Genomic DNA, 19,107 nt, shown 5'->3' with positions numbered 1-19,107 from the left:
TTCGGGACAATGCTAACTAGCCTAGCATTCATGGCAGGGAAGTGGGGGCTAATCTCATTCAGATTGAAATTTTCAAATTTTCAACAGAAAAGTTTGAAAAGTAAAAAATATGCCAGAAAAAAACTATTTGAGATGTCTAATCTTTCAAAGTTCTTTCCTAGACAATGAAAAGTAGAAAATTAGATTTTCAGTTTATTTTTCTAAGTATTTTTTTTCATTATTTTAGGAAAAAAAAACACATTAATCTCAAACTTAAGTTTTTATTTTTGACAACATTTCTGAGAAAAACTCAAATGTTGAGATTAAGTTTCTTCCTAGTTTATTTTATTTATTTTTAACAGCGCTACACATAGGGTGATTGACAACGCTCAGACCCGCCTTCTGGCTGATTGGTTGTTTCCATCTAGCACTGAAAAAGAAGTCAGACAATTTGTCTTTCACAGATTTTCAGTCTAACTGGTTACACAACTAATAACATGGCTATACTTTCAAACATCTAAAATATATATTTTATGAAAGTTGAATACTGCAGCTTTAAACACCTCAAAGTGTTTCCATGTTCTTCACATGAGACAGTAAAGCAAGTTTTCAGTGTGCCAGCGTTGACCTTTGTACATCTTAATAAAGTGTTTGAAACAGCAGGGGGAGGGCACTAGGACCCAGGGCATGAGAACCAGCAGAAACATGGCCGCCGGCCTGTTGAGCGTTTTTCTTTATTTTCTTAGAACAAAAACATTTTTTTCTCCAGCTGCATATCAGGTCTGAACACACAGAACTAAACCATCAACAATTAAAACAACAAAAAACACGATTGAATAATAAAAAGTTCAGAAAGCCGCTGCCGTCTTGAGCCATTAAACCGTCGGGGCGTCGAAGTGGCTCCTGCCTAGGCGGCCATCTTGGAATACAAAAAGTCAAAGTGACAGCCAGATGGTGTGGAAACAAACCGACACTATGCAGCTCGTCTGTGCTGCAGATGTTGGATTTAAAAGCTCGGCTGTCGGTTTAAACTCCAGACTGATAAAGTTGTCCTGGTTGATGGAGGCCAGCTGGGTCCGGTTCCGTCCTCTGGACCCAGAAGGGCCGGTTCTTTCTCAGTTGGCGTGAGAGACGGTGGAGAAGCACAGCTTTAATGTGTAGGGGTACGGTCCACCTGCAACAGGAAGGGACAGATTGAGACGCAGCAGTGGAGCCGGGCCCGGTCGGGCAGCAGGATGTGGATGAAGCTCAGAGTTGGTCCAAACCGGCTGAGAGCCAATTCTCAAAAACAGAAAACTGAGGCGGGAATTTATTCTGCTTCAGCTTCACAGACATACAACGGCCTGTTAGGGACATTATACACAAGAGGAGCACATTTCTGTTAAAAAACAAAACATTTTGAGATTTCAGAAATTTTCACGAGAAAAGTTGGAAATTTCAGTTTGAAAAATACTAAATATGTTAGAAAAAAACAAAAAAAAACAAATTTATACATACATTTATCTAAAATTTTCCAGAAAAACAAGACACTTCCATGCTCAAAGAGAAAAAAACTCAGTTAGGTTAATCTCAGAAATTTCTTTGTAAGAAAAAAGAAATCTTTATTGAACGTTTCTTCCAAGTTTATATTTTTTTTTTCAACAATTTCTGAGTTTGAAAATCTGAAAATTTGTAATTTTTTTTGTCTGGAAAATCTCTGGAAATAATTTCAACATTTGAGGGGTTTTTTTCCAAGCAAATTTTTTGACTTTTTTCTAAAACTGGACATTTTTCAAAGCTTGAAACTCAGAAATGTTGAGTAATTTCAGAAATTGTTAAAACATTTGGAAGTCTTTGAGTTTGACAAGTGCAAAATTTGCTGGAAAAACTAAAATGTTCTAGAAAAAAAAAAGCAATTTCTGTGATTAATCTCAAAATTTACCAGTCGTTTTCTATTTACAATGGCCGTACAATTCTTTAACTTATAACATGGAAAAATGTTATAAATGAAATTGTCAGCGGAACTATTTCATCAATCTTAAAAACAATCTTGAACATTTCTGAGCTACAAACAGGAATGTTTGTAGCAACAACAACAAAAAAAAGTTAGATATTTCTGAGTTTCAAATATAAAATTTTTGGCTTTGGAAATTTTTTGAGTTTCAGAAGTCAAATATTAGACTTTGCCAAGTTTTTTTTCCCTAGAAATTTTATGAGATCGTTCTAAAAATTTCCGAGTTTAAAAAAAAATTCTACTACGTCCCGAAGCCGCCATCAGATTACAGTCTGCATAAACTGAGCCGTTTTATCGCGCTGTCACTTTAAATCCAAGTGAGCTGCTGCTGGCCACGCCCCCAGCTCAACGTTTACACTTTATACACATTTAACTGGCTGTAAAAAGACGAGTAATTACACAGCCGTTCATCTTTGAAAAGCATTAGTGGGGCCTCCTGCCCAGCCTTCAGCCTAGTGGGACCAACAGTGAGCAGTGAGAGAGGAGATAGTAGATGAGTGATCGAGACAAACCCTTTGATGACCCTTTGCTCGCCTGCCCCCCCACACCTGGGTTTTTCATCTGGTAGTGGTTCATCAGCGCCAGCGCCTCCATGGCATCGTTGATGGACTCCCATTCCAGCAGGCCGGAGGCGCTGCGGTCGCTGGGAGCAGCGCCACCTGTTGGCAGAAAACAGCAGGGTCAGATCCAGAACAGGAATGAATCGGTTCTGGTACCGATATCTGAGGGTTAGCACTGGCAGATCCCAAAAAACAGAACTGAGTATTGGGACATTTATAGATAGAAAAAAAGGTCAAGTTGGTCAAAAACATCAAATCTCAGAAATTTTCTAGAATTTTTTTTTTTCCCCCGCTAGCAAATTTTTGAAGTTTTAAGTTGTCTAGAACATTTATGAGATTCTGAGTTTCTTGGCAGAAATTTCCTCAATTATTCCATCAGTGAATAATTGATCCCAACTGATGGGAAAATGTCTCGTCATAAGTGAATCTTTACACGATGCACCGATTCACTTTTTTCACATCTGATACCGATATCTGAGATTTAGTATCGACTAAATTGACTTAAAATAATTTTTTTTAAAACACAGATTTAGATGTACTCAATTAGACGTTAATCTGATAAGTCTGCACCAGAACAGCACACTTAAAAACACCAAAAACTTAATCAAACATGTAAAAACAACTGTAATTTGTTCAATCAGTGCAGTTAGAAGTAGAACAGCCAATAGAAAATAATACAGAAAATGATAAAAAAAATAGCAGCAAACCTTTCAAATGGTTCAGAAAGTGCAATCAGGAAATCTTAATTTAAAACAAATAAATCATGACGACGCTCAGAGCCCAAAGTATAGAACTAGACTGAATAGATCTGCCAACATGGATTGGGAATATTGATCAGATCTAAAATTTTTTCAATGCTGGTACCAATAAAAATATTAGAACTGCATTGGTAAAATTCTAGCTCAGAAACAAAATTATTTTGATTTTAATCTTTTAATTTAATTTCTACACTTTAAAAAAAGGAAAGAAAAAAGGTGTTTTAAAGTTCTTACTTTTTCCTGTGAACATTTTGACGTTAACTGGACTCTTAACTCCGAGTTCTTCACAAATCTGTAAAACATCAGGGTGAAACATGAAGGTTCGTGTTTTTTAAGATGGCGTCCTGCCTGCGGCGGCGGCGGCGGCAGACCTGAGCAAAGATCTCGGGCGTGACGTCGGGCTGCGCGTTGAAGAAGTGCAGCACGTTGCTCGGGTGCTGGATGCGGTTCTTGGCCGCCTGCTCCGGCGAGGAGAAGCGGTTGTTCCGGGAGCCGTGGAAGTCCTTGAAGCTGCTGGTGCCGTCCTCCAGTTCGTAGCACTGGCCGGGGACGATGGCCTGCTGCTTGGAGACGCTGCAGGGGGCGGAGCCACATGGTTAGGCCACTCCCCATCGGCGCAGGAGGGGCGGGGTCACAGGGCCGACTGAACTCACCACACGTTGAGCTTCTGGCCAAACAGGAAGTTGTTGTTGAGGTGAGTGATGGCCCGGTCCACAGCGTAGCAGTCGCCCATCTCCACCATGGCGGCTCCGGGTTTACTCTTCATGAACTTCACCTGGCAGGAGAACAGAACCGGGTCAGACAGCGACTGGACCGGGTCAGAAAACTGCAGCGCTCCTTCACTGACCCGCTCCACGTTTCCATAGAGACAGAAGATGTTGAAGACCCGGTCTGCGTTCATCTTGGCCGTGTCGAGCCCGTAAGCCATAACGACCGGCGAGTCGGCGTGGGCGCCGTATTCACCGGGCGGCGGCGGCGGAGGCCCGTAACCCGGTCCATAGCTTCGGCTGCCGCGGCCCCTCATCGGGGGGCCCATCCGACGGCCCTCATAGGGAGGGGACCCGTAGCTCTCCTCGTAGCCATGGTAACCGCCTCCTACAGGACGACAGGGACACGAGACAGGAAAACGTGATGCACCAAACCTGAGGCTTCGGTCGATCCAACACAGAAGAACTGACTTTAAACCAATTTAAAAAAATGTACTGAATAGAAATTAATTTGATAATGCTGCAGCAGCACAGATTACTGAAATTCAACGATGCTTCGCAAGTTTGGCAGAAACGACTTTAATCTGTTCAGTCAGAGAAGTTAGGAGTAGGACAGTCGATGTAAAATAAATAACTGATAAAAACAGGTCAACTTTTCTGCAAACTGCAGAAAGTGCAATTAGGAAGTTAAATACAATGTAAAATAAATGAGCACAAAACATAGAATTAGACCACATAGATCTGCCCTTATGGATTTCACCTCATGTATAATGTTTTTCAATAACTGGTGGATATTGGCTCTCTGATGCTAGATCAGGGGTCAGAGGTCAGCAGACTCACCGTACTCTGGAGGATGGTCCCCCAGCAGAGCCGGCTGCCTCTGGCGCTTGTTGGGGTTCGCATTCACGTCTTCTGAGGACAGGAAGTCAGGAGGAGGAAGAGACACACAAACATGACTCCAGTTAATGTGACGGCAGGACGACCAGCAAACAATGAGCCGACAGGCCGCCCGCCGCCCAAGGAGCGCCAGGCTAAACGGAGCTCCGGGTTAGCAGACATGCTGCTCAAGGCTCATCATCTAACCAAGACCCCCCACAGTCAGACTGCCTCAGTGATCAGGGTTGAGGGGAGAGGCGTGAAATGCAACAAACTGCAAGAAGAGCAGTATGTCTGACTTCAGGTTCTGTCCGTCCAGAACCAAACAGACTGGGCCCATTAAGACAACCTGAGTGGAGTAAGCAGAAACGCTGAAGGATGAGGTGAATGCAGATGATCGGCGGCCGCATTCAGACCTGGCAGCAGCATGACCCGGGAGGACGACTGAAACCTGGAGAAACCTCAACAAACTGCTGCGCTTAACGCAACCTTATTAGAAACAAAACAAACAGACCCAGAGTTTTGGCCATAGCATCAGCCTGGCAGCCCGCCAGGCTTTACCTGACTCCTACACCAGGCGTAGCATTGCTTGGTTTTTATTTAAATCTTTTTTTTTTAATTTCACCATAGGGTTTCCGCCAAGGGATTATAAGCTTGGAGATGAAAGGCTTTAGCCTCTCTCAGCTAGCTAAACTGATGGAATCAACCAACTCACTTTGGTTGCCTAGCAACAACCACTCACTGATGAGTGACTTAACTGCTTAAAACAAGAGAAATCCCCAAAATGGAGTAAAAACTGAATAAAATAGGAAATGTCACACAACCCGTTTGTTTTAAATATCTGAAATTCTGCCAAACAAAAATCAATTATACATAGGCTGATATGAAATGCTCACATCGCGATACGTTTCTCGGCCATATTGTCCAGCCCTGATTTTCAACCAAAGTAAATGGAACAATGTCCAACACGCCTGAAACCTGGAGAAATTTTGTCAAGTGCAACTGTATTAGGAAAAAACAGAAGTTCTGATGTGTATTGATGATTTTAACAGTGGCACTTGACAAAATTCAGATGTTTATGTTTTTATGATGTAAAGCGTAAAAAAAAAAAAAAAACTTCAATGGATGTTTGAATAAAACCGAGGAGGTATGTAGCGCTGAATTATCCTTAGACTGAAGTACAACCAGTTCATAATAAACATTTCTAAATACATTTTAATCAAAATGTCTTCCTCAGATGTTTGATTTGAGACAATGGAACATTTTTTGAACGTTAAAGGCAGAGATAAAATTAAGCTAGCTTTGATCCAGGTAGCAATAGGGATCCAGGGTGGATGTTAGTGCCAGGTCTGAACAGGAGCCCAACAGGTGAACTGGGGGAGGGGGGGGGGGACCAAACACACAGTCACTCTGGGTCACAAATGGCTCAGTTAAAGTAAAGAGGTTTGTACGCTCACACACACCTGCACCGCTCCCATTGCCATCTGCATCACCATCTGTACAGGTGCGACAATCAGAGAGTCACAGTGGAAGCCATGTTATTCACCGTTACATGTTCACACAAGAGACAACAGCCGGCATAAATGTCAGGGGGGCGGGGGGAAGAGGGGTAAATGAGGAAACCTGAACCCAGCTGTGCTAACTCAGAGTCAGTATGAATACTTTTGGCTCCTTTGAAAAAACCCCAGGATGTAAATCGTGTGTTGTTGCGCTTTGGAAGGGTGGTGGTGGTGGTGGGGGTCTCGCATTACTTACTGCATGTTTACCAACACGGAGAGGGGGGGGGGGCATTAGCTGCAGCAGATCCCTCACTCTCCATTCACTTCATTTCATCCAAACCCTCCTCTTCCTCCTGCTCCTCTTCATCATCATCATCTCCTGGTTTTACCAAAGGCAGCAGCGCTCACTGACGGCTGAGCCGGGGCTCCATCTCTAGAGGAATAATCCTGCTTTAGCGTCCGCCACAGAGCACAGTTCAGAGTGGGGGAGGGCTGTGGCTCCTCTTAGCCGCAAATTGCCAAACCTGCATTACATGGAAGGCATTAAAAAAAAAAAAAAAAAAACTAAACAAGGAATGAGCAGAAAAAGAAGAGAAGGAGCAGAGAGAATGGGCGGTGGTCAGTGGCTCCGGTGTGAGTGGTGTTGGTTGGAGGTGGGTGGGTTCTGTATCAGTATGCATCGTCTGTGGGTCGTCTTGACTCTCCGTTCAGTGAGGCGCTGTAGATGTGGCAGGAGGGGGGGGACCGAGTGTAGCTCAGAGCCCCAAACGCATCGCCGTGGCTCAATGAGTCCTACTTCGTCGTGTTGGGTGGGTGGGTGTCTCCTCTGTCCCTCTGTGTGAGCGCGGCTGTGCTTTGACGATGCGTGTTCTCTGCAGATCAGACTACAGGTACTGATGCTGGTCCATGCCTCTGCTCTCGCTTTTTAAACCTCCTCAAGCCAGGTTTGGCTTTTTAAGAAACAAACAGACTCCGTTTCCATTTGTCTTTGTTTTTTTAAAAACAAGAGGTGACCTCCAGAAATATGCGGTCACGCGACAGCGGAAAAGACCAGAATCAGTCTTATGTCACAAAAACTCCAGGCGTTTGTATGAATCAGTCATGAATCCCCCAAGAAGATAACTCGTTACTCGTCATCCAAGTTAATGTTTGATTGATGTGATATCTTACTTGCAAAACACAACCAATAATTATACGAGTTTAAAAAAAATTCCCATCTTGCAACAGAACATTAACTTTTAACTGTATTTTCACTTCAATTGAAAAGCAAATATGGATCATTTTCTACAACCCAAGTTTCCAAAGATGGGATTAAAATCTCCAGAGGAAACTGGATAAAGTAGAAAAAGGTCACATCACCAATTTGGAAGTACTTGAAGATATTCAAAAAAACAACAACAAAAAAAACCTAATCAATAATAATCGATACCGACTGATGTAGAATAGGTGTGCCCCGATTGCAGTTTGGACCGATCTTTAAAAAGCCTGACCTGCTAATTACAATTTTAGCCGATATCAATATTTTTGTTTGAATTTTTGATAAATGTTAGGTCTGCCACAATAACCGATAAATCAATTAATCACATGATAAATTACAATAATTCAAGAATTTTTATTTCCTTGAGTAATTGTCTCTAACATGTGTTGAATGATAAAAGTCTTCAGTTTGGTGCTTTGTTTACAGAGACTTTAATTTTATTTGCTGTTTTGTTTATATATTTTGGATATTTAAAATGTCCAGTGTTAAATGTTCATTACAATTTAAAGTTTATTCTTAATGTGTTCTTGCATTATTATCCCATTATATTACTTTAGAACAACAATATTATCGTTTATCGCAATAACTTGTGTGAAAATTTATCGTCCAGCGGCTTCAGTTATTGAGACAGACCCACATGTAAATCCTCTGACCTGGTGGGTCTGTTGGTGCTTTATTTTCAGACTTAAGATCGGTTTCACAGTAAAGTATCAACCGATCACCGATCTCCAAAAATTCAGGAAATCAGGGCCGATTTATTGGTGCACCTCTCGTATAAAATGCTTTTATCTTGAAATGATTTCCAGCCATATCGTCCGCCCTTCAATCAAACAGAAAACCACATGTCCACTGTCTACTTTACTGGTGACTGTTGCAGATGTCTGAGTTGTTCTGTTTGTGCTTCTGTGTGTTTAGAACTGTGAGAACAAATAATCGTCCACAGCAGCCTCAGTAAAACAGAAACAATGTGGAGCCGCCCGCCGCTCACCTGATGTGCAGCAGCAGGAACTCGGCTGGCAGCAGAAAGAAAAACAAAAAACACTCCTGGATCAAACAATGGGGGGCCAATGAGGCGAGCGAGCAAACGCCTGGCGAACAAAAGCCTCGCTGTTCTCACCTGCTTAGCAGCTTCTTTAATTCAGCTGATCATTTCCACTCACTTTAAAAAAACAGTTAGGGAAAAATTTTGATTTTCAGATCTCTATTAGAAACACAAATTTTTCTACATGAGGTTTGAGAAATAAAAACTCGCTGGTCTGACTCGTTTACACCGAGTTTCAGAGCGACAGCGATAAAGTTCTGGTCAAACCCAGGCAGAAACTTTCTGAAGGTTCACCAGGTAAAAATTTTAAAAATGGGAAACGAAAAAAAAACACAAAACATTTTTAATCAAATTATCAAAACACCTGGCTCTGACAGTCACATCACAATTATTTAACATTTCCAGAATGAAAAAACTGTTTTCAGTTTGTTTCAGAAATCAACTTTTGATCATAAAAACTGAATTTTTGCTGTTAAATTTAAGAAATACAGTAACTATTTGCTAAATATGATAAAACCTTGAATCACTAAAGAAATACTGCTATTGCATTTTAGAAATACTGCTATTGCATTTTAGGCAATATGATGCTCATGTTTTAATAAAGGAATTTAATTATTTGCATTTTTGGGCATTTAATGCTATGCAAAATAAGTTACTTTGGTTAAATGAATGTGCCAGTTTTCATTCCGATTAACTGTAATTAGTGAAATAGTCATTAGCTACATTATACAAAAATAAAAAAAGCTAAATCTTAAAACGTTGATTATTTCTATCAATTCTCATTTTAAAATTAAGTTTTTAATCATATAAACTTGAAAAACATGAGGAATATTTACCAGAAATGCTGAATCTAGTTTTGGAAACCATGCTGGATAAACGGACTCATGTAGGAACATTTCTGTTTCTTTGAGCTTTAGTATGAATAAGATTAAAGGTGACTCCGATCCCGACACGGTGTTGTGTGTTTACTGGTTTTCTGAACAGACTGGAGCGTTCCTGCTGGTGAAGCCAGCTGAATCACAGCTGCCTGACAGTATCAGGTAACCTGCAGGCCCCTTACTGTCAATCAGTTGTAAATGTCGGCGTGTTGCCAAGCTGGAACAATAACATACCAGCAGCATGAAGAATGCTAGCCAGCAGAAACGGAGCAGAAAAGCCCTTCCAGTCTAATAGCGTAGCTGCAGGGTGTCATCTTTCTGCTGCCAGCGTGTTCCTGCACATCCCAGCTCCCGGTCAGCGTTCACCCGGACCGGACCCGCCCCGGAGGAGACCCTGAATCATCACTAATCAGGAGGCAAAGTGAGCCGACTGACTGGAGGTCAGCGGCGCTCTGGCGCCCTCTGCAGGTTTTACCTGGGCCACCCAGGTTGGGGTTGGTGTAGTCCCAGGTGTCCTGGTCGTTCTTGAACACGTTGAGGCGGGTCGGCTGGGGAAACAGAGCGGCACAGAAAGTCACTTTAACGCTAAAACAGGGCTTTTCAATGTGGAGGAAGGAGAAAAACAAAAAAAAACAAATATTTTCTAGCTGCTGTTAAGGATTTATAGATCAATAATCCCTTTGCTTCCTTCACGCAACTCCAATCAAAATTTGGTCTTCCTTCTAGCCACTTTTCCAGGTACTTGTAAGTTCGTAATTTTGCCAGACAGCATTTCCCCACTTTGAAACCATACCGGTGCAGCACAGTTTCTGTGAGCTTATAAAAAAGCCCCCTACCTCTAAAGAGCTAATTTCTCAGTTTGTTAATCTTTTCAGTTCATCCCCTTCCACTAATCATATAAAAGAGGCCTGGGCCTCTGATACACCAGGTGAGATTTCAGGTGAGCTGTGGGATCTGAGTCTGTCAAGAACCAAAACCTGTTCCATTAATTCTAGATCGCAACTTATTCAATTCAAAGTTATCCATCGTCTGCACTTTTCTAAAACCAAACTTAACAAAATATTTCCCTGTGTCTCACCAACATGTGACAAATGTAAATCAGACGATGGGACTTTGGGTCATCTGTTTTGCTCCTGCTCTAAACTTATGAACTTCTGGTGCAGGACATTTAAATTTGATAGTAACGCTCTTGGCAAGCTTCCATCTCCGGATAAACATTTGATAATTTTGGGTTGCTCTAAATTCTCTTACTCTTCCCAGGCTCTAATGTTTGGTTTAGTGGTTGCAAAACGAGTTATTCTGAGGGAATGGAAATCCTCTACCCCTCCTTGTTTTAAGAAATGGTTTAATGACGTGGTGTCCCGTCTCCTTCTTGAAGAAATTCAATACTTTTTGTCAGACAACCATCATAACATCCTTGATGTGTGGGGTCCTTTCAATAGATACATACTAATAATGGGTTAAAATGACTGTCGTACTCATCTGGACCTGCATTTTTAATTTTTTTCTTCTTTATTATTATTACTGTCATTATAATGTATTGCTTTCATCTTTTATTGATATTCCGTATTTTATGGTGAACTGTTTAATAAAATGTCTCCAGAAATGTCTGTTGTTCCCTTTGACTCTGTCTTGTGCTTGATTACGCTCTACGGACTCTTATCAGTTCTCCAGAAAGCAGACACTGTTTTGTCTTGTTGATTTTTGTTTTTGTTGTATTTGTTTACTTTTTGTTGTTGTTTTTTTTCTTCCGTCTTGGCTGTTTAACTCCGAAAAAAATCATAAATAAATTTATTTTTAAAAAAATAAATTTTTTAACATCCTTTTTGTTCCGTTATATTTTATTTGATTTAAAAAAAAGTTAAAATAATTGATGCAAATGTAACTTCTGCCAGTCAAATTCATCCAGCTGCTTTGCTTTTCAAGCTATTGTAGCAGAAAAAACCAAAGAAAATGCAAAACACCACAAGAACTGCAGAAATAAAATGAAACCTGATGTGATTAATGAAAGAAAAATTACATATTTTCTCATAATCAAAAGACGGGATTGTGATGATCACATTTTCCACCACCGAACTCAAAGCCATCTAAACTCAGAAGCTGAGGTCAGCATTATGCTCAATGAATGTAATAATTATTTAATAGAAAATATCCTAGAAGTCAATGCTTCTTTGTAGATTTTCCAGTATTGTCTCTCAGATGGGGTCAAAGGTTAGTGTCTATGGAGGCACAGTGACATGGAAACGTTTGGGAACCAATTCTCTAATTAACTCATGCTCTGATTGGCTGGAGAGTCTAAAAATCATCTTTAAGCTCCAATTTAGGTCTGAACTACAGCTCCAGGAAAAAAATTATTTAAAAAAAACTTACAAAGGAAATAATTTTTTTTAAAGTTAGAAATCCAAAAGAAAAAGAAAAAATAAAAACTTGGAATTCCAAAGAGAGGAAGAAAATTGAGTTCTGAGGAAATTAAAGTAAAATGAAATGATGTTTTGGTGCAACTGTTGGCAGGTTAGTGTTGACTGACACCGAGCGGATGGAAGTAGAGTTTATATTGGACTGTGGTACATTTAACAGGATCGCTGCCTAATCTAAACATTATTCAGATCTAGCTGAACGGAGTCCTGTCATACCTTTGCGTATTCGATCTTCAGGGTGCAGCAGCCGGAGTAGATGTCGGCTCCGTTGAGCGACGCCTTGGCCCGCTGGGCGCTCTGCACCGAGTCGAACGTGGCGACAGTTAAGGAGGCGACGGCGCTTCAGCTTTCCTGACCCTGGCTGTTCTTTCGGTTATCGTGTCTCAATCTACGTGCTCGCCTGTCACTCTGCTTCCCCCCCCTGTATTTAACCAGGTAAACCCTGTTGAGATCACAGCCAGGTTTTCCAACAGAAAGGATATTCCACCATGGCCTGGACGCCGTTCTTCCGGAAGATGACGATTCTCTGGACGGGTCCACAGTTGTTGCAGATGGTGTAGAGGACGTCCTGTAGGGGAGAGCAAACGCACAACAGAAATCTCTGAAACTCTGACGCAACAGACCTCAGTCTAAAAGAAAAGGCTGGGGAATGTTTTCAGTTAATCTGATTGTTCCTAGGAGTGCTGGCTTCCTGATGTTTGTTCTAGACGGGTTTTTACCATCATGACCATTTAGGCTCCGTCACAATCTGATAAACAAAAACTCAAATGAGCCTTTCTCAGATTAAACACTATTTTCAAAACCGTCCATTTCTATAGCTGTAATTCACAAAATGTCTCCTCATTCGTCCCGACCGGTCCTCGTTAAACAGCTCAAGTTCAGCTTATTATTGAATCACTAAGTTTTTATATCTAAGGAAACCCAGCAGATTGTATTGACTCAATGACTTGCAGTATTTCTTCCTCCTGGTTGAGCGACAGCAGATAAAAAACTGTCCTGCTACAGGAAGAAACCCGTATAAATGCAGTCGAAAAGCCACTTCATCCTAGTGTAATTAAAAAAAAAAAAAATCAAATAAACTTGTTTTCTCAGAGTTAGTGTGTTTCCATTAAGCTAATTTATTTTTGTAATTCCAACAAAAACGCAGCTTCCAGTTAAGAGCAAACTAATGTTTTTAAACATAGATAAAAACAAACCCGGGTTTGGGAGTTTCTCAGCTCTTCATGGAAAAATTGGATTGAATTTCCACGACAGAATGTCACTAAAATTAACCAGCAATATTTTTCAGAGCAAGTTGTCCATCAAGTTGAAAAATGTGCCTCTCATAAGCAGTTTTTCCAGAAATATCAATATCCTGCTAAACTTATGTTTTGCTTTTATTTTAAAGCCTAAAAAACAATAAAATTGTTTCTTCAAAAAAAAAAAAAAACTGATTCCCATTGGTAGACATTTAGCAAAAATATCTGCCAAGATATTTTATCAAAAGGTGATAAATAGACACTGCAATTATAAATTTGAATCGAGTCGTACCTCTGTTTTTTATAACTTGAATAAATTTCAGACTAAAATTGCAGGTAAACCGTTTCCAAGGCGACACCAGCTGGTTTTTATTCCAACTCTTTTAGCTTCTCCTGTTTTTTTTAAATGCGATTTAGGCTGAAAACCCAACCAGAAGCTAATTTACCCCTCTGAGGAGGAGGCGTGTCGGTTACCGTGGTGATGGGGTAGATGGGGTTCATGATGGTGAAGAGCAGAACGTTGTTGACGCTCCTGGAGTCGTCAGAGTCTCCCGGCCTGGAGATCTTCTTGCTGGTGGAGTAGTTGATGAAGGCCGGGTGTCCGGCGATGTAGACCTGGTTGTCGGCCGCGTACGTGACGGCGGTCGACGAGCCGTTCATGTCCTCGTACTCCACCAGAGCCTGCCGCTTGTTTGGCATCACGACCACATAGCTGGAACGTAAACACACGGCGTTTCCTGCTCTGATCTCTTCACACACACAGACTGCTTCGTAACAAACCGTGGAGATTCATCTCTCTAAACTGGTTAAATGAATCAACCAGTTCGGCATCATTGTTACACGCCTGGCTGTAATCACAACAACATCTTTACAGGATGCTGTCCAGCTGCAGCATCTGCTCTGATTGTAGATCATGGCTTCTTTAAAGCTCAGCTGAGGTTAATCTGATCTAGAATCAGTTAATCTGCATCTAACCAGGCCAGAAGAGAACTGCATGTCGCAGGAACAATGATCACATCTGTTAGCAGCAGCCAGGCCTGTCGCAATAAATCAATTAAAAGAATGACAAATTAAAACAAGCTCAATAATTTACATTTGCATGATTTATCATCTCTACCAAAAACTGGGTGATAAAAGCCTTCAGTCTGGTGTTTTGGTCTCAACTGAACCTTATTTGTAGAATAATTTTGTTTATAGAAACTTCATAATTCATCTGTTTTGTTCATTTATTTTGGATATTTAAAAAGAAAGACTAAAGCAGACATCAGGTGCATTTCCACTGAAAGACCAAAATAAAAAGTGTAACAACTCTAAAGGGCTGCAACTAATTATTCATTCTGTCGATTACTCAATTAATCGGATAAAAAGAATGGGCAAATTCTGCAGATTTTACAGCTAAACCTTTTATACAATATGAAAAATAAGTCAAAAAGATGCTAATTAATCACTTTAAAAAAACAGTAGCATTCTTGCATTCACTGAAAATTCAGTTTCTATGATACAAAATGTGATTTAAAATGAGAATCAACAGGAAATAGTTTTCCCATCAGTAAAAGCTAAATGTTGGATTATCAGATGTTGGCGTCTTAAGATTTAGCATGATTGATTTTTGCATAATGTAGCTACAGCTAACAATTATTTTAGAACTCATTTAATCGGGTAAAAATCAGCACATCATGCAGATTTTTCATTTAACCACTCAAGCACATTTTAAAAACTATTCAGTGCCTAAAAAGGCAAATAATGAATTTTATTTAATAAATCTCAACCAAGTGAAGCTAAATCTGTCGAACAGATTTACAGCCAAAGGGTTGAACACATTATTTGTACAGTTTTGGCTTTATTACTGCTATTCAGAAAACAAAAATCCTATTTTAAAGCCTGTGTACTCCAGTCGACGACTGATTGAAGACGTGATTAAACTCTGATCAGGACCAGACTGGATGCATCAGCCGATCAGCTGCAGTGACAACGTCGTCTCTCCAGGCCGGTAGTTTACCTGGTGATGCTCGTTTAACGTAATAAATCGTGTTTTAAAGGATCTTTAAGATGTTACAGTAACATCTGCCAGGTAAAACTTATTGAATGAACCAGTGCCAAATCAGATAATCATGATAACAAGCGCTACCTTTCAGCGCTGTTTCAAGATATTGATGTGAAGATAAGACACTTCCTGGTAATCCTTAGCCCCGCCCCCTTTCTCCTCTCCTCTGAGTAAACAGACAGCTGTATTTACAAAGTTTGGCCAAGTTTTTTCCATTAACTTGGCACAGTTCACTTAAATGTGGTTAAAATATGTGAAATAAAGAGGAAAAGCATCTGGAATTAGTAAGATGGTGAATCAGATGTTTAAACTGAATGAAGCACAAAACTTTAGTAATTTCAGATTTTGTTCCACAAAACAAAACTTTGGGGTAATCTGAGCTTCTTACGCCGTCAGACACCAGACCTGTCAATCGATTTTGCTGGACGATGAATTGTCCCGGTAATTATTGCAATAAACAATAACATTGTTTTGAGATCTTTTTGAAATAAAATATAAATAATGCAAGTTCACCCTCTTATAAACAAACTTTTGTAAAAAAACAAAACAAAATGTGCCTAAGACAAGAAGCAATAACTTAATTACTCGCATGATAAATTAAAACAAACCCAATAATTTGCATGATTTATTGTTTCTTTTTTTTCTCTTTCTACCAAAAACTGGATGACAAAAGTTCTCAGTCTGGTGTTTTGGTCTGAACTAGCCATTTTTAAAAGATAATTCTGTTTACAGAGACTCCAGAATTAATTTTATTTGTTGTTTTGTTTATTTATTTTGGATATTTAAAGTGTATTCCAATTCCAGAGTTAAACATTAATTAGAATTTAAAGTTTATTGATCTTTGAGAATGTGTTCTTGCACTATTAATATTATATTGCATGAAAATGGTCTCAAATCAACAATATTGTATATAGCAAATGACTTCTGGGGGAATTTATAGTCCAGAAAAATGTGTTATTGTAAAAAACTCTTATCTGGAAGACATTTTAAATATCCAAAATGAGATAAAAACAGAAATGCCCCCCCAAAACTAAACAAAATGGATTTGGAAATCTCAACAAAATTGTCCTTCAAAAAAACAACAACAATGAAAACCATCAAGCTCATTTCAGTTTATCATGTGATTAATTGATTAATCGTTCATTACGACAGGCTTTGTATACGTCCAAAATTTGCGTCTGGGCTCTTCTGGTGAAGAATTACGATTATACAAGTTGAATAAAATGCTACATGACTGCTTAGACAGATTCAGCTTCACAACTCTCTTTTTTGATTAAAGATCTTAATCGGGATACGGATCTGTGGAAGTAGCCTTGGATCCTGGTGATGTCCAACCACGGAGAAATGTTTGGCCTTCTCCCAGCATGCATCCTGATTGGCTAGATGCAGCAGAGACAAACCTACTGAGTCAACCATGCGCTGTGAGGTCAAACAAACCAGACAGAGGCCACCTGTGTGCCTGCAGAATCTGTCAACATTAAGGTGACTGAAAGGCAGGAAATACACCGCCTAACAAGCTGCCGAGTCACAACCTGGATTTGGTTTTCCAGCTTTTCTGTTTTAGATATGGCGGTGCGGTCACCGTGTTGTGACTGAACCATCAGCATAACGTTCTGATATGTTAGGAGGTGAAACATAACGTGTCACATGCAGCTGAAACAGTCCAGACTGCCTTGATTTAATCTTCTGTACCTAATGGCTCCGAACTCCTGCAGCGCCTCTACGAGGTCGGCCTCCGTGACCCCGTCCATCAGCCCCCGGACGTGAACCACCACCGAAGGAAGGGTCTTGTGTGGGTCTTCATATCCCTGCGGGAAGGAAAAACAGCAACTCACACAACCGGTTTGGTTTATTGGTCCGACTTGTTGGCTAAGGGAGGATAACGGAGCGCGACGTTGTGGACAACCCTGAGAATCTTAAGACATTAATTTTTTTGGTTCACTTTCTAAGATATTTCTTTTAATCTCCTATTTATTCAAACTTTCTAATTATTTTTGTCCATTGTAATTGCTTGTTTTTTTCCCCCTAGACCTTCGTTGATATTTGAGATCTCTTACAAATAAAATGTATTACGCTCTTCATGAAACTGCTTTACAACATAACCGCTGCAACACAGACTGCTACAGGAGATTATTCCTGCCTATAGCCATTAGCATCTACAAAACAAGTGAAGGACCTTAAATAATAAGTTACATTTCATTTATCTTTGGAATTGTTATTCGTTTTTTCTATTAAATTATTAAAAAGTTGCGCAAAAGGTAATTATTTTTTAGGGGGGAAAAAAAAAACGTTTGTAAGAGCCACTTGCTGCTCCGGAGCCGGAGGTTGCAGACCTCCGGTTTAGCGGAACCGAGGTGCTCGGTTTCAGTTTCAGTGGCAGCTGGGGGAACTGGAACCAACTGCTGCCGTTTCAGTTGATTTGTATGCAGTATTTATCCAGAGTGTATCTCTATTTGCAGCTTAATCTGAGTTACAGTTGGGGAAACTGCTGCATTAAACAGCGTTAGGCCCAATTAGCCAAACAGAACCATGCTAACGACCCCCGGTACTGGAACAAAGCAGGGCTCTGATAAGGCCCGGTGGGGAAACCGCCCTCCTTGGGTCCCGCTCAAAGCGAACCGCACGAACACGCATTGAAATAAACATATGGAGCTGTGCTGTATTTTATAACCCATCATTTTGAAAACTCAAAGCTAAGCTAGCCATTTTTTAAAAACGGGGAGTTCGGAGAATCAACGGTTTCCCGTCGCGGTGCTCCGCCGACCTGAAACCGCGTCGTGACCGCTTTCAAACGCGAACGTGAATGAATTAAAAGTGCACCGCAAAAAAAAAGCCCTCCAACAAAGTTTGGTCCGAAAATTCTGGACGTAAAAAGAAGTGTCGCAGCGGACTCACTGTGGCCATTCCGTCGGTTTTCTGTCGTTTTGTTGCCCTGCCGTCTTCGCTGTAGTAACGGCTCGCTGCAGTAGCCATGTTGTCCCGGTTAAAAAGAATGTTCGACTGAAATGGACGGGAAATTCATGAAAAACGAGGCATGCGTCGCCACGCCCATTATAGTGACGCAACGAAACGTGATAGGCTCAAGCGGCTGTCTATTTTAATGTAAGCCAATAGGAGAAGAGATGGCATAGCTTTTAGTTGGTTGGCCCCAAAGCTTGAATAAATAATGTCATTGAAGCATTCGTCACTTTCAAACTTTCTTTTCATATTCACTTGAAGTCTCATGGAAGAAAATATCTTGATTTTAATTTATGTTTAAATTCAATGTTTGTACGCTGTGAGCAAGTGAAAAACGAAGTCAATCCCTTGTTGATGCACATAAACATGGCTGATTCTGATTGTAAGCGGTTTTATTTACAGCACGATGTATTCCCAGAAATGGGTGGAGTAGACAAATACTTTATTCAAGTAAGAGTAGCATCACTACAACATATTTTTACTCTAGTAAAAGTAAAATAATGTTATCAGAAAGACAGACATATGAAGTTAGGAGCAAACTCCTGCATTTTAAAAACTAAACTGAAAAATTATACACCAACAGTTTTAAAATAACAGGTTCACTTTTCCAAAATATGAAACTTCCCAATAATGCATACATACCTCAGAGCAGGATATAGTAATTGGGCTTCTTCTTCAAAGAGTGTCCAAAATATTTACTCATGTAATTGCAGTGAGAGTATGATGTGGTAAAACGTCAAGAAATATATTTTTAACCCCCAACGTCACTCAAGTAAATACAAATAATAAGCTACTTTAAGATGCATTCAGTTCCAACTCAATTTAAATTGATGAGGTTTTTTAAAAATACAAACAGAAAACCAGTGATTTACAGTCTGGTCAGATTGCTTTTCCTGGTTT

The 19,107-nt window shown here is 40.2% G+C and overlaps 1 protein-coding gene across 7 annotated transcripts; it reads right to left on the bottom strand.

The window, feature by feature from the left end:
* Window positions 1–302: 302 nt before the first annotated feature.
* Window positions 303–18,277, bottom strand: LOC116716563 (heterogeneous nuclear ribonucleoprotein L-like). 7 transcript variants are annotated; one of them, XM_032557394.1, is made up of 14 exons: window positions 18,145–18,222; window positions 16,942–17,057; window positions 13,680–13,917; window positions 12,450–12,535; window positions 12,184–12,280; window positions 10,026–10,098; window positions 6,337–6,369; window positions 4,838–4,909; window positions 4,138–4,385; window positions 3,944–4,065; window positions 3,662–3,863; window positions 3,525–3,582; window positions 2,521–2,631; window positions 303–1,153 (listed from the first exon to the last, which is right to left on the bottom strand). In XM_032557394.1, the coding sequence occupies exons 1-14, from the start codon at window positions 18,220–18,222 to the stop codon at window positions 1,095–1,097; spliced, it is 1,593 nt and encodes a 530-aa protein (XP_032413285.1). In that variant the 3' UTR covers window positions 303–1,094. The 7 variants fall into 7 exon arrangements, with proteins under 7 accessions (XP_032413285.1, XP_032413280.1, XP_032413282.1 ...); XM_032557389.1 differs by having other exon boundaries at window positions 695–1,153; window positions 2,485–2,631; window positions 18,145–18,277; XM_032557391.1 differs by having other exon boundaries at window positions 695–1,153; window positions 2,485–2,631; window positions 4,838–4,906; window positions 18,145–18,277.
* Window positions 18,278–19,107: the final 830 nt, after the last annotated feature.

Source organism: Xiphophorus hellerii, unplaced genomic scaffold (assembly GCF_003331165.1).
Source record: "Xiphophorus hellerii strain 12219 unplaced genomic scaffold, Xiphophorus_hellerii-4.1 PGA_scaffold_71__1_contigs__length_207192, whole genome shotgun sequence".
NCBI classification, from domain to species: Eukaryota; Metazoa; Chordata; class Actinopteri; order Cyprinodontiformes; family Poeciliidae; genus Xiphophorus; species Xiphophorus hellerii.
The sequence above is the reverse complement of the archived record's forward strand: the minus strand, read 5'-3'. Positions and strand labels throughout refer to the sequence as shown.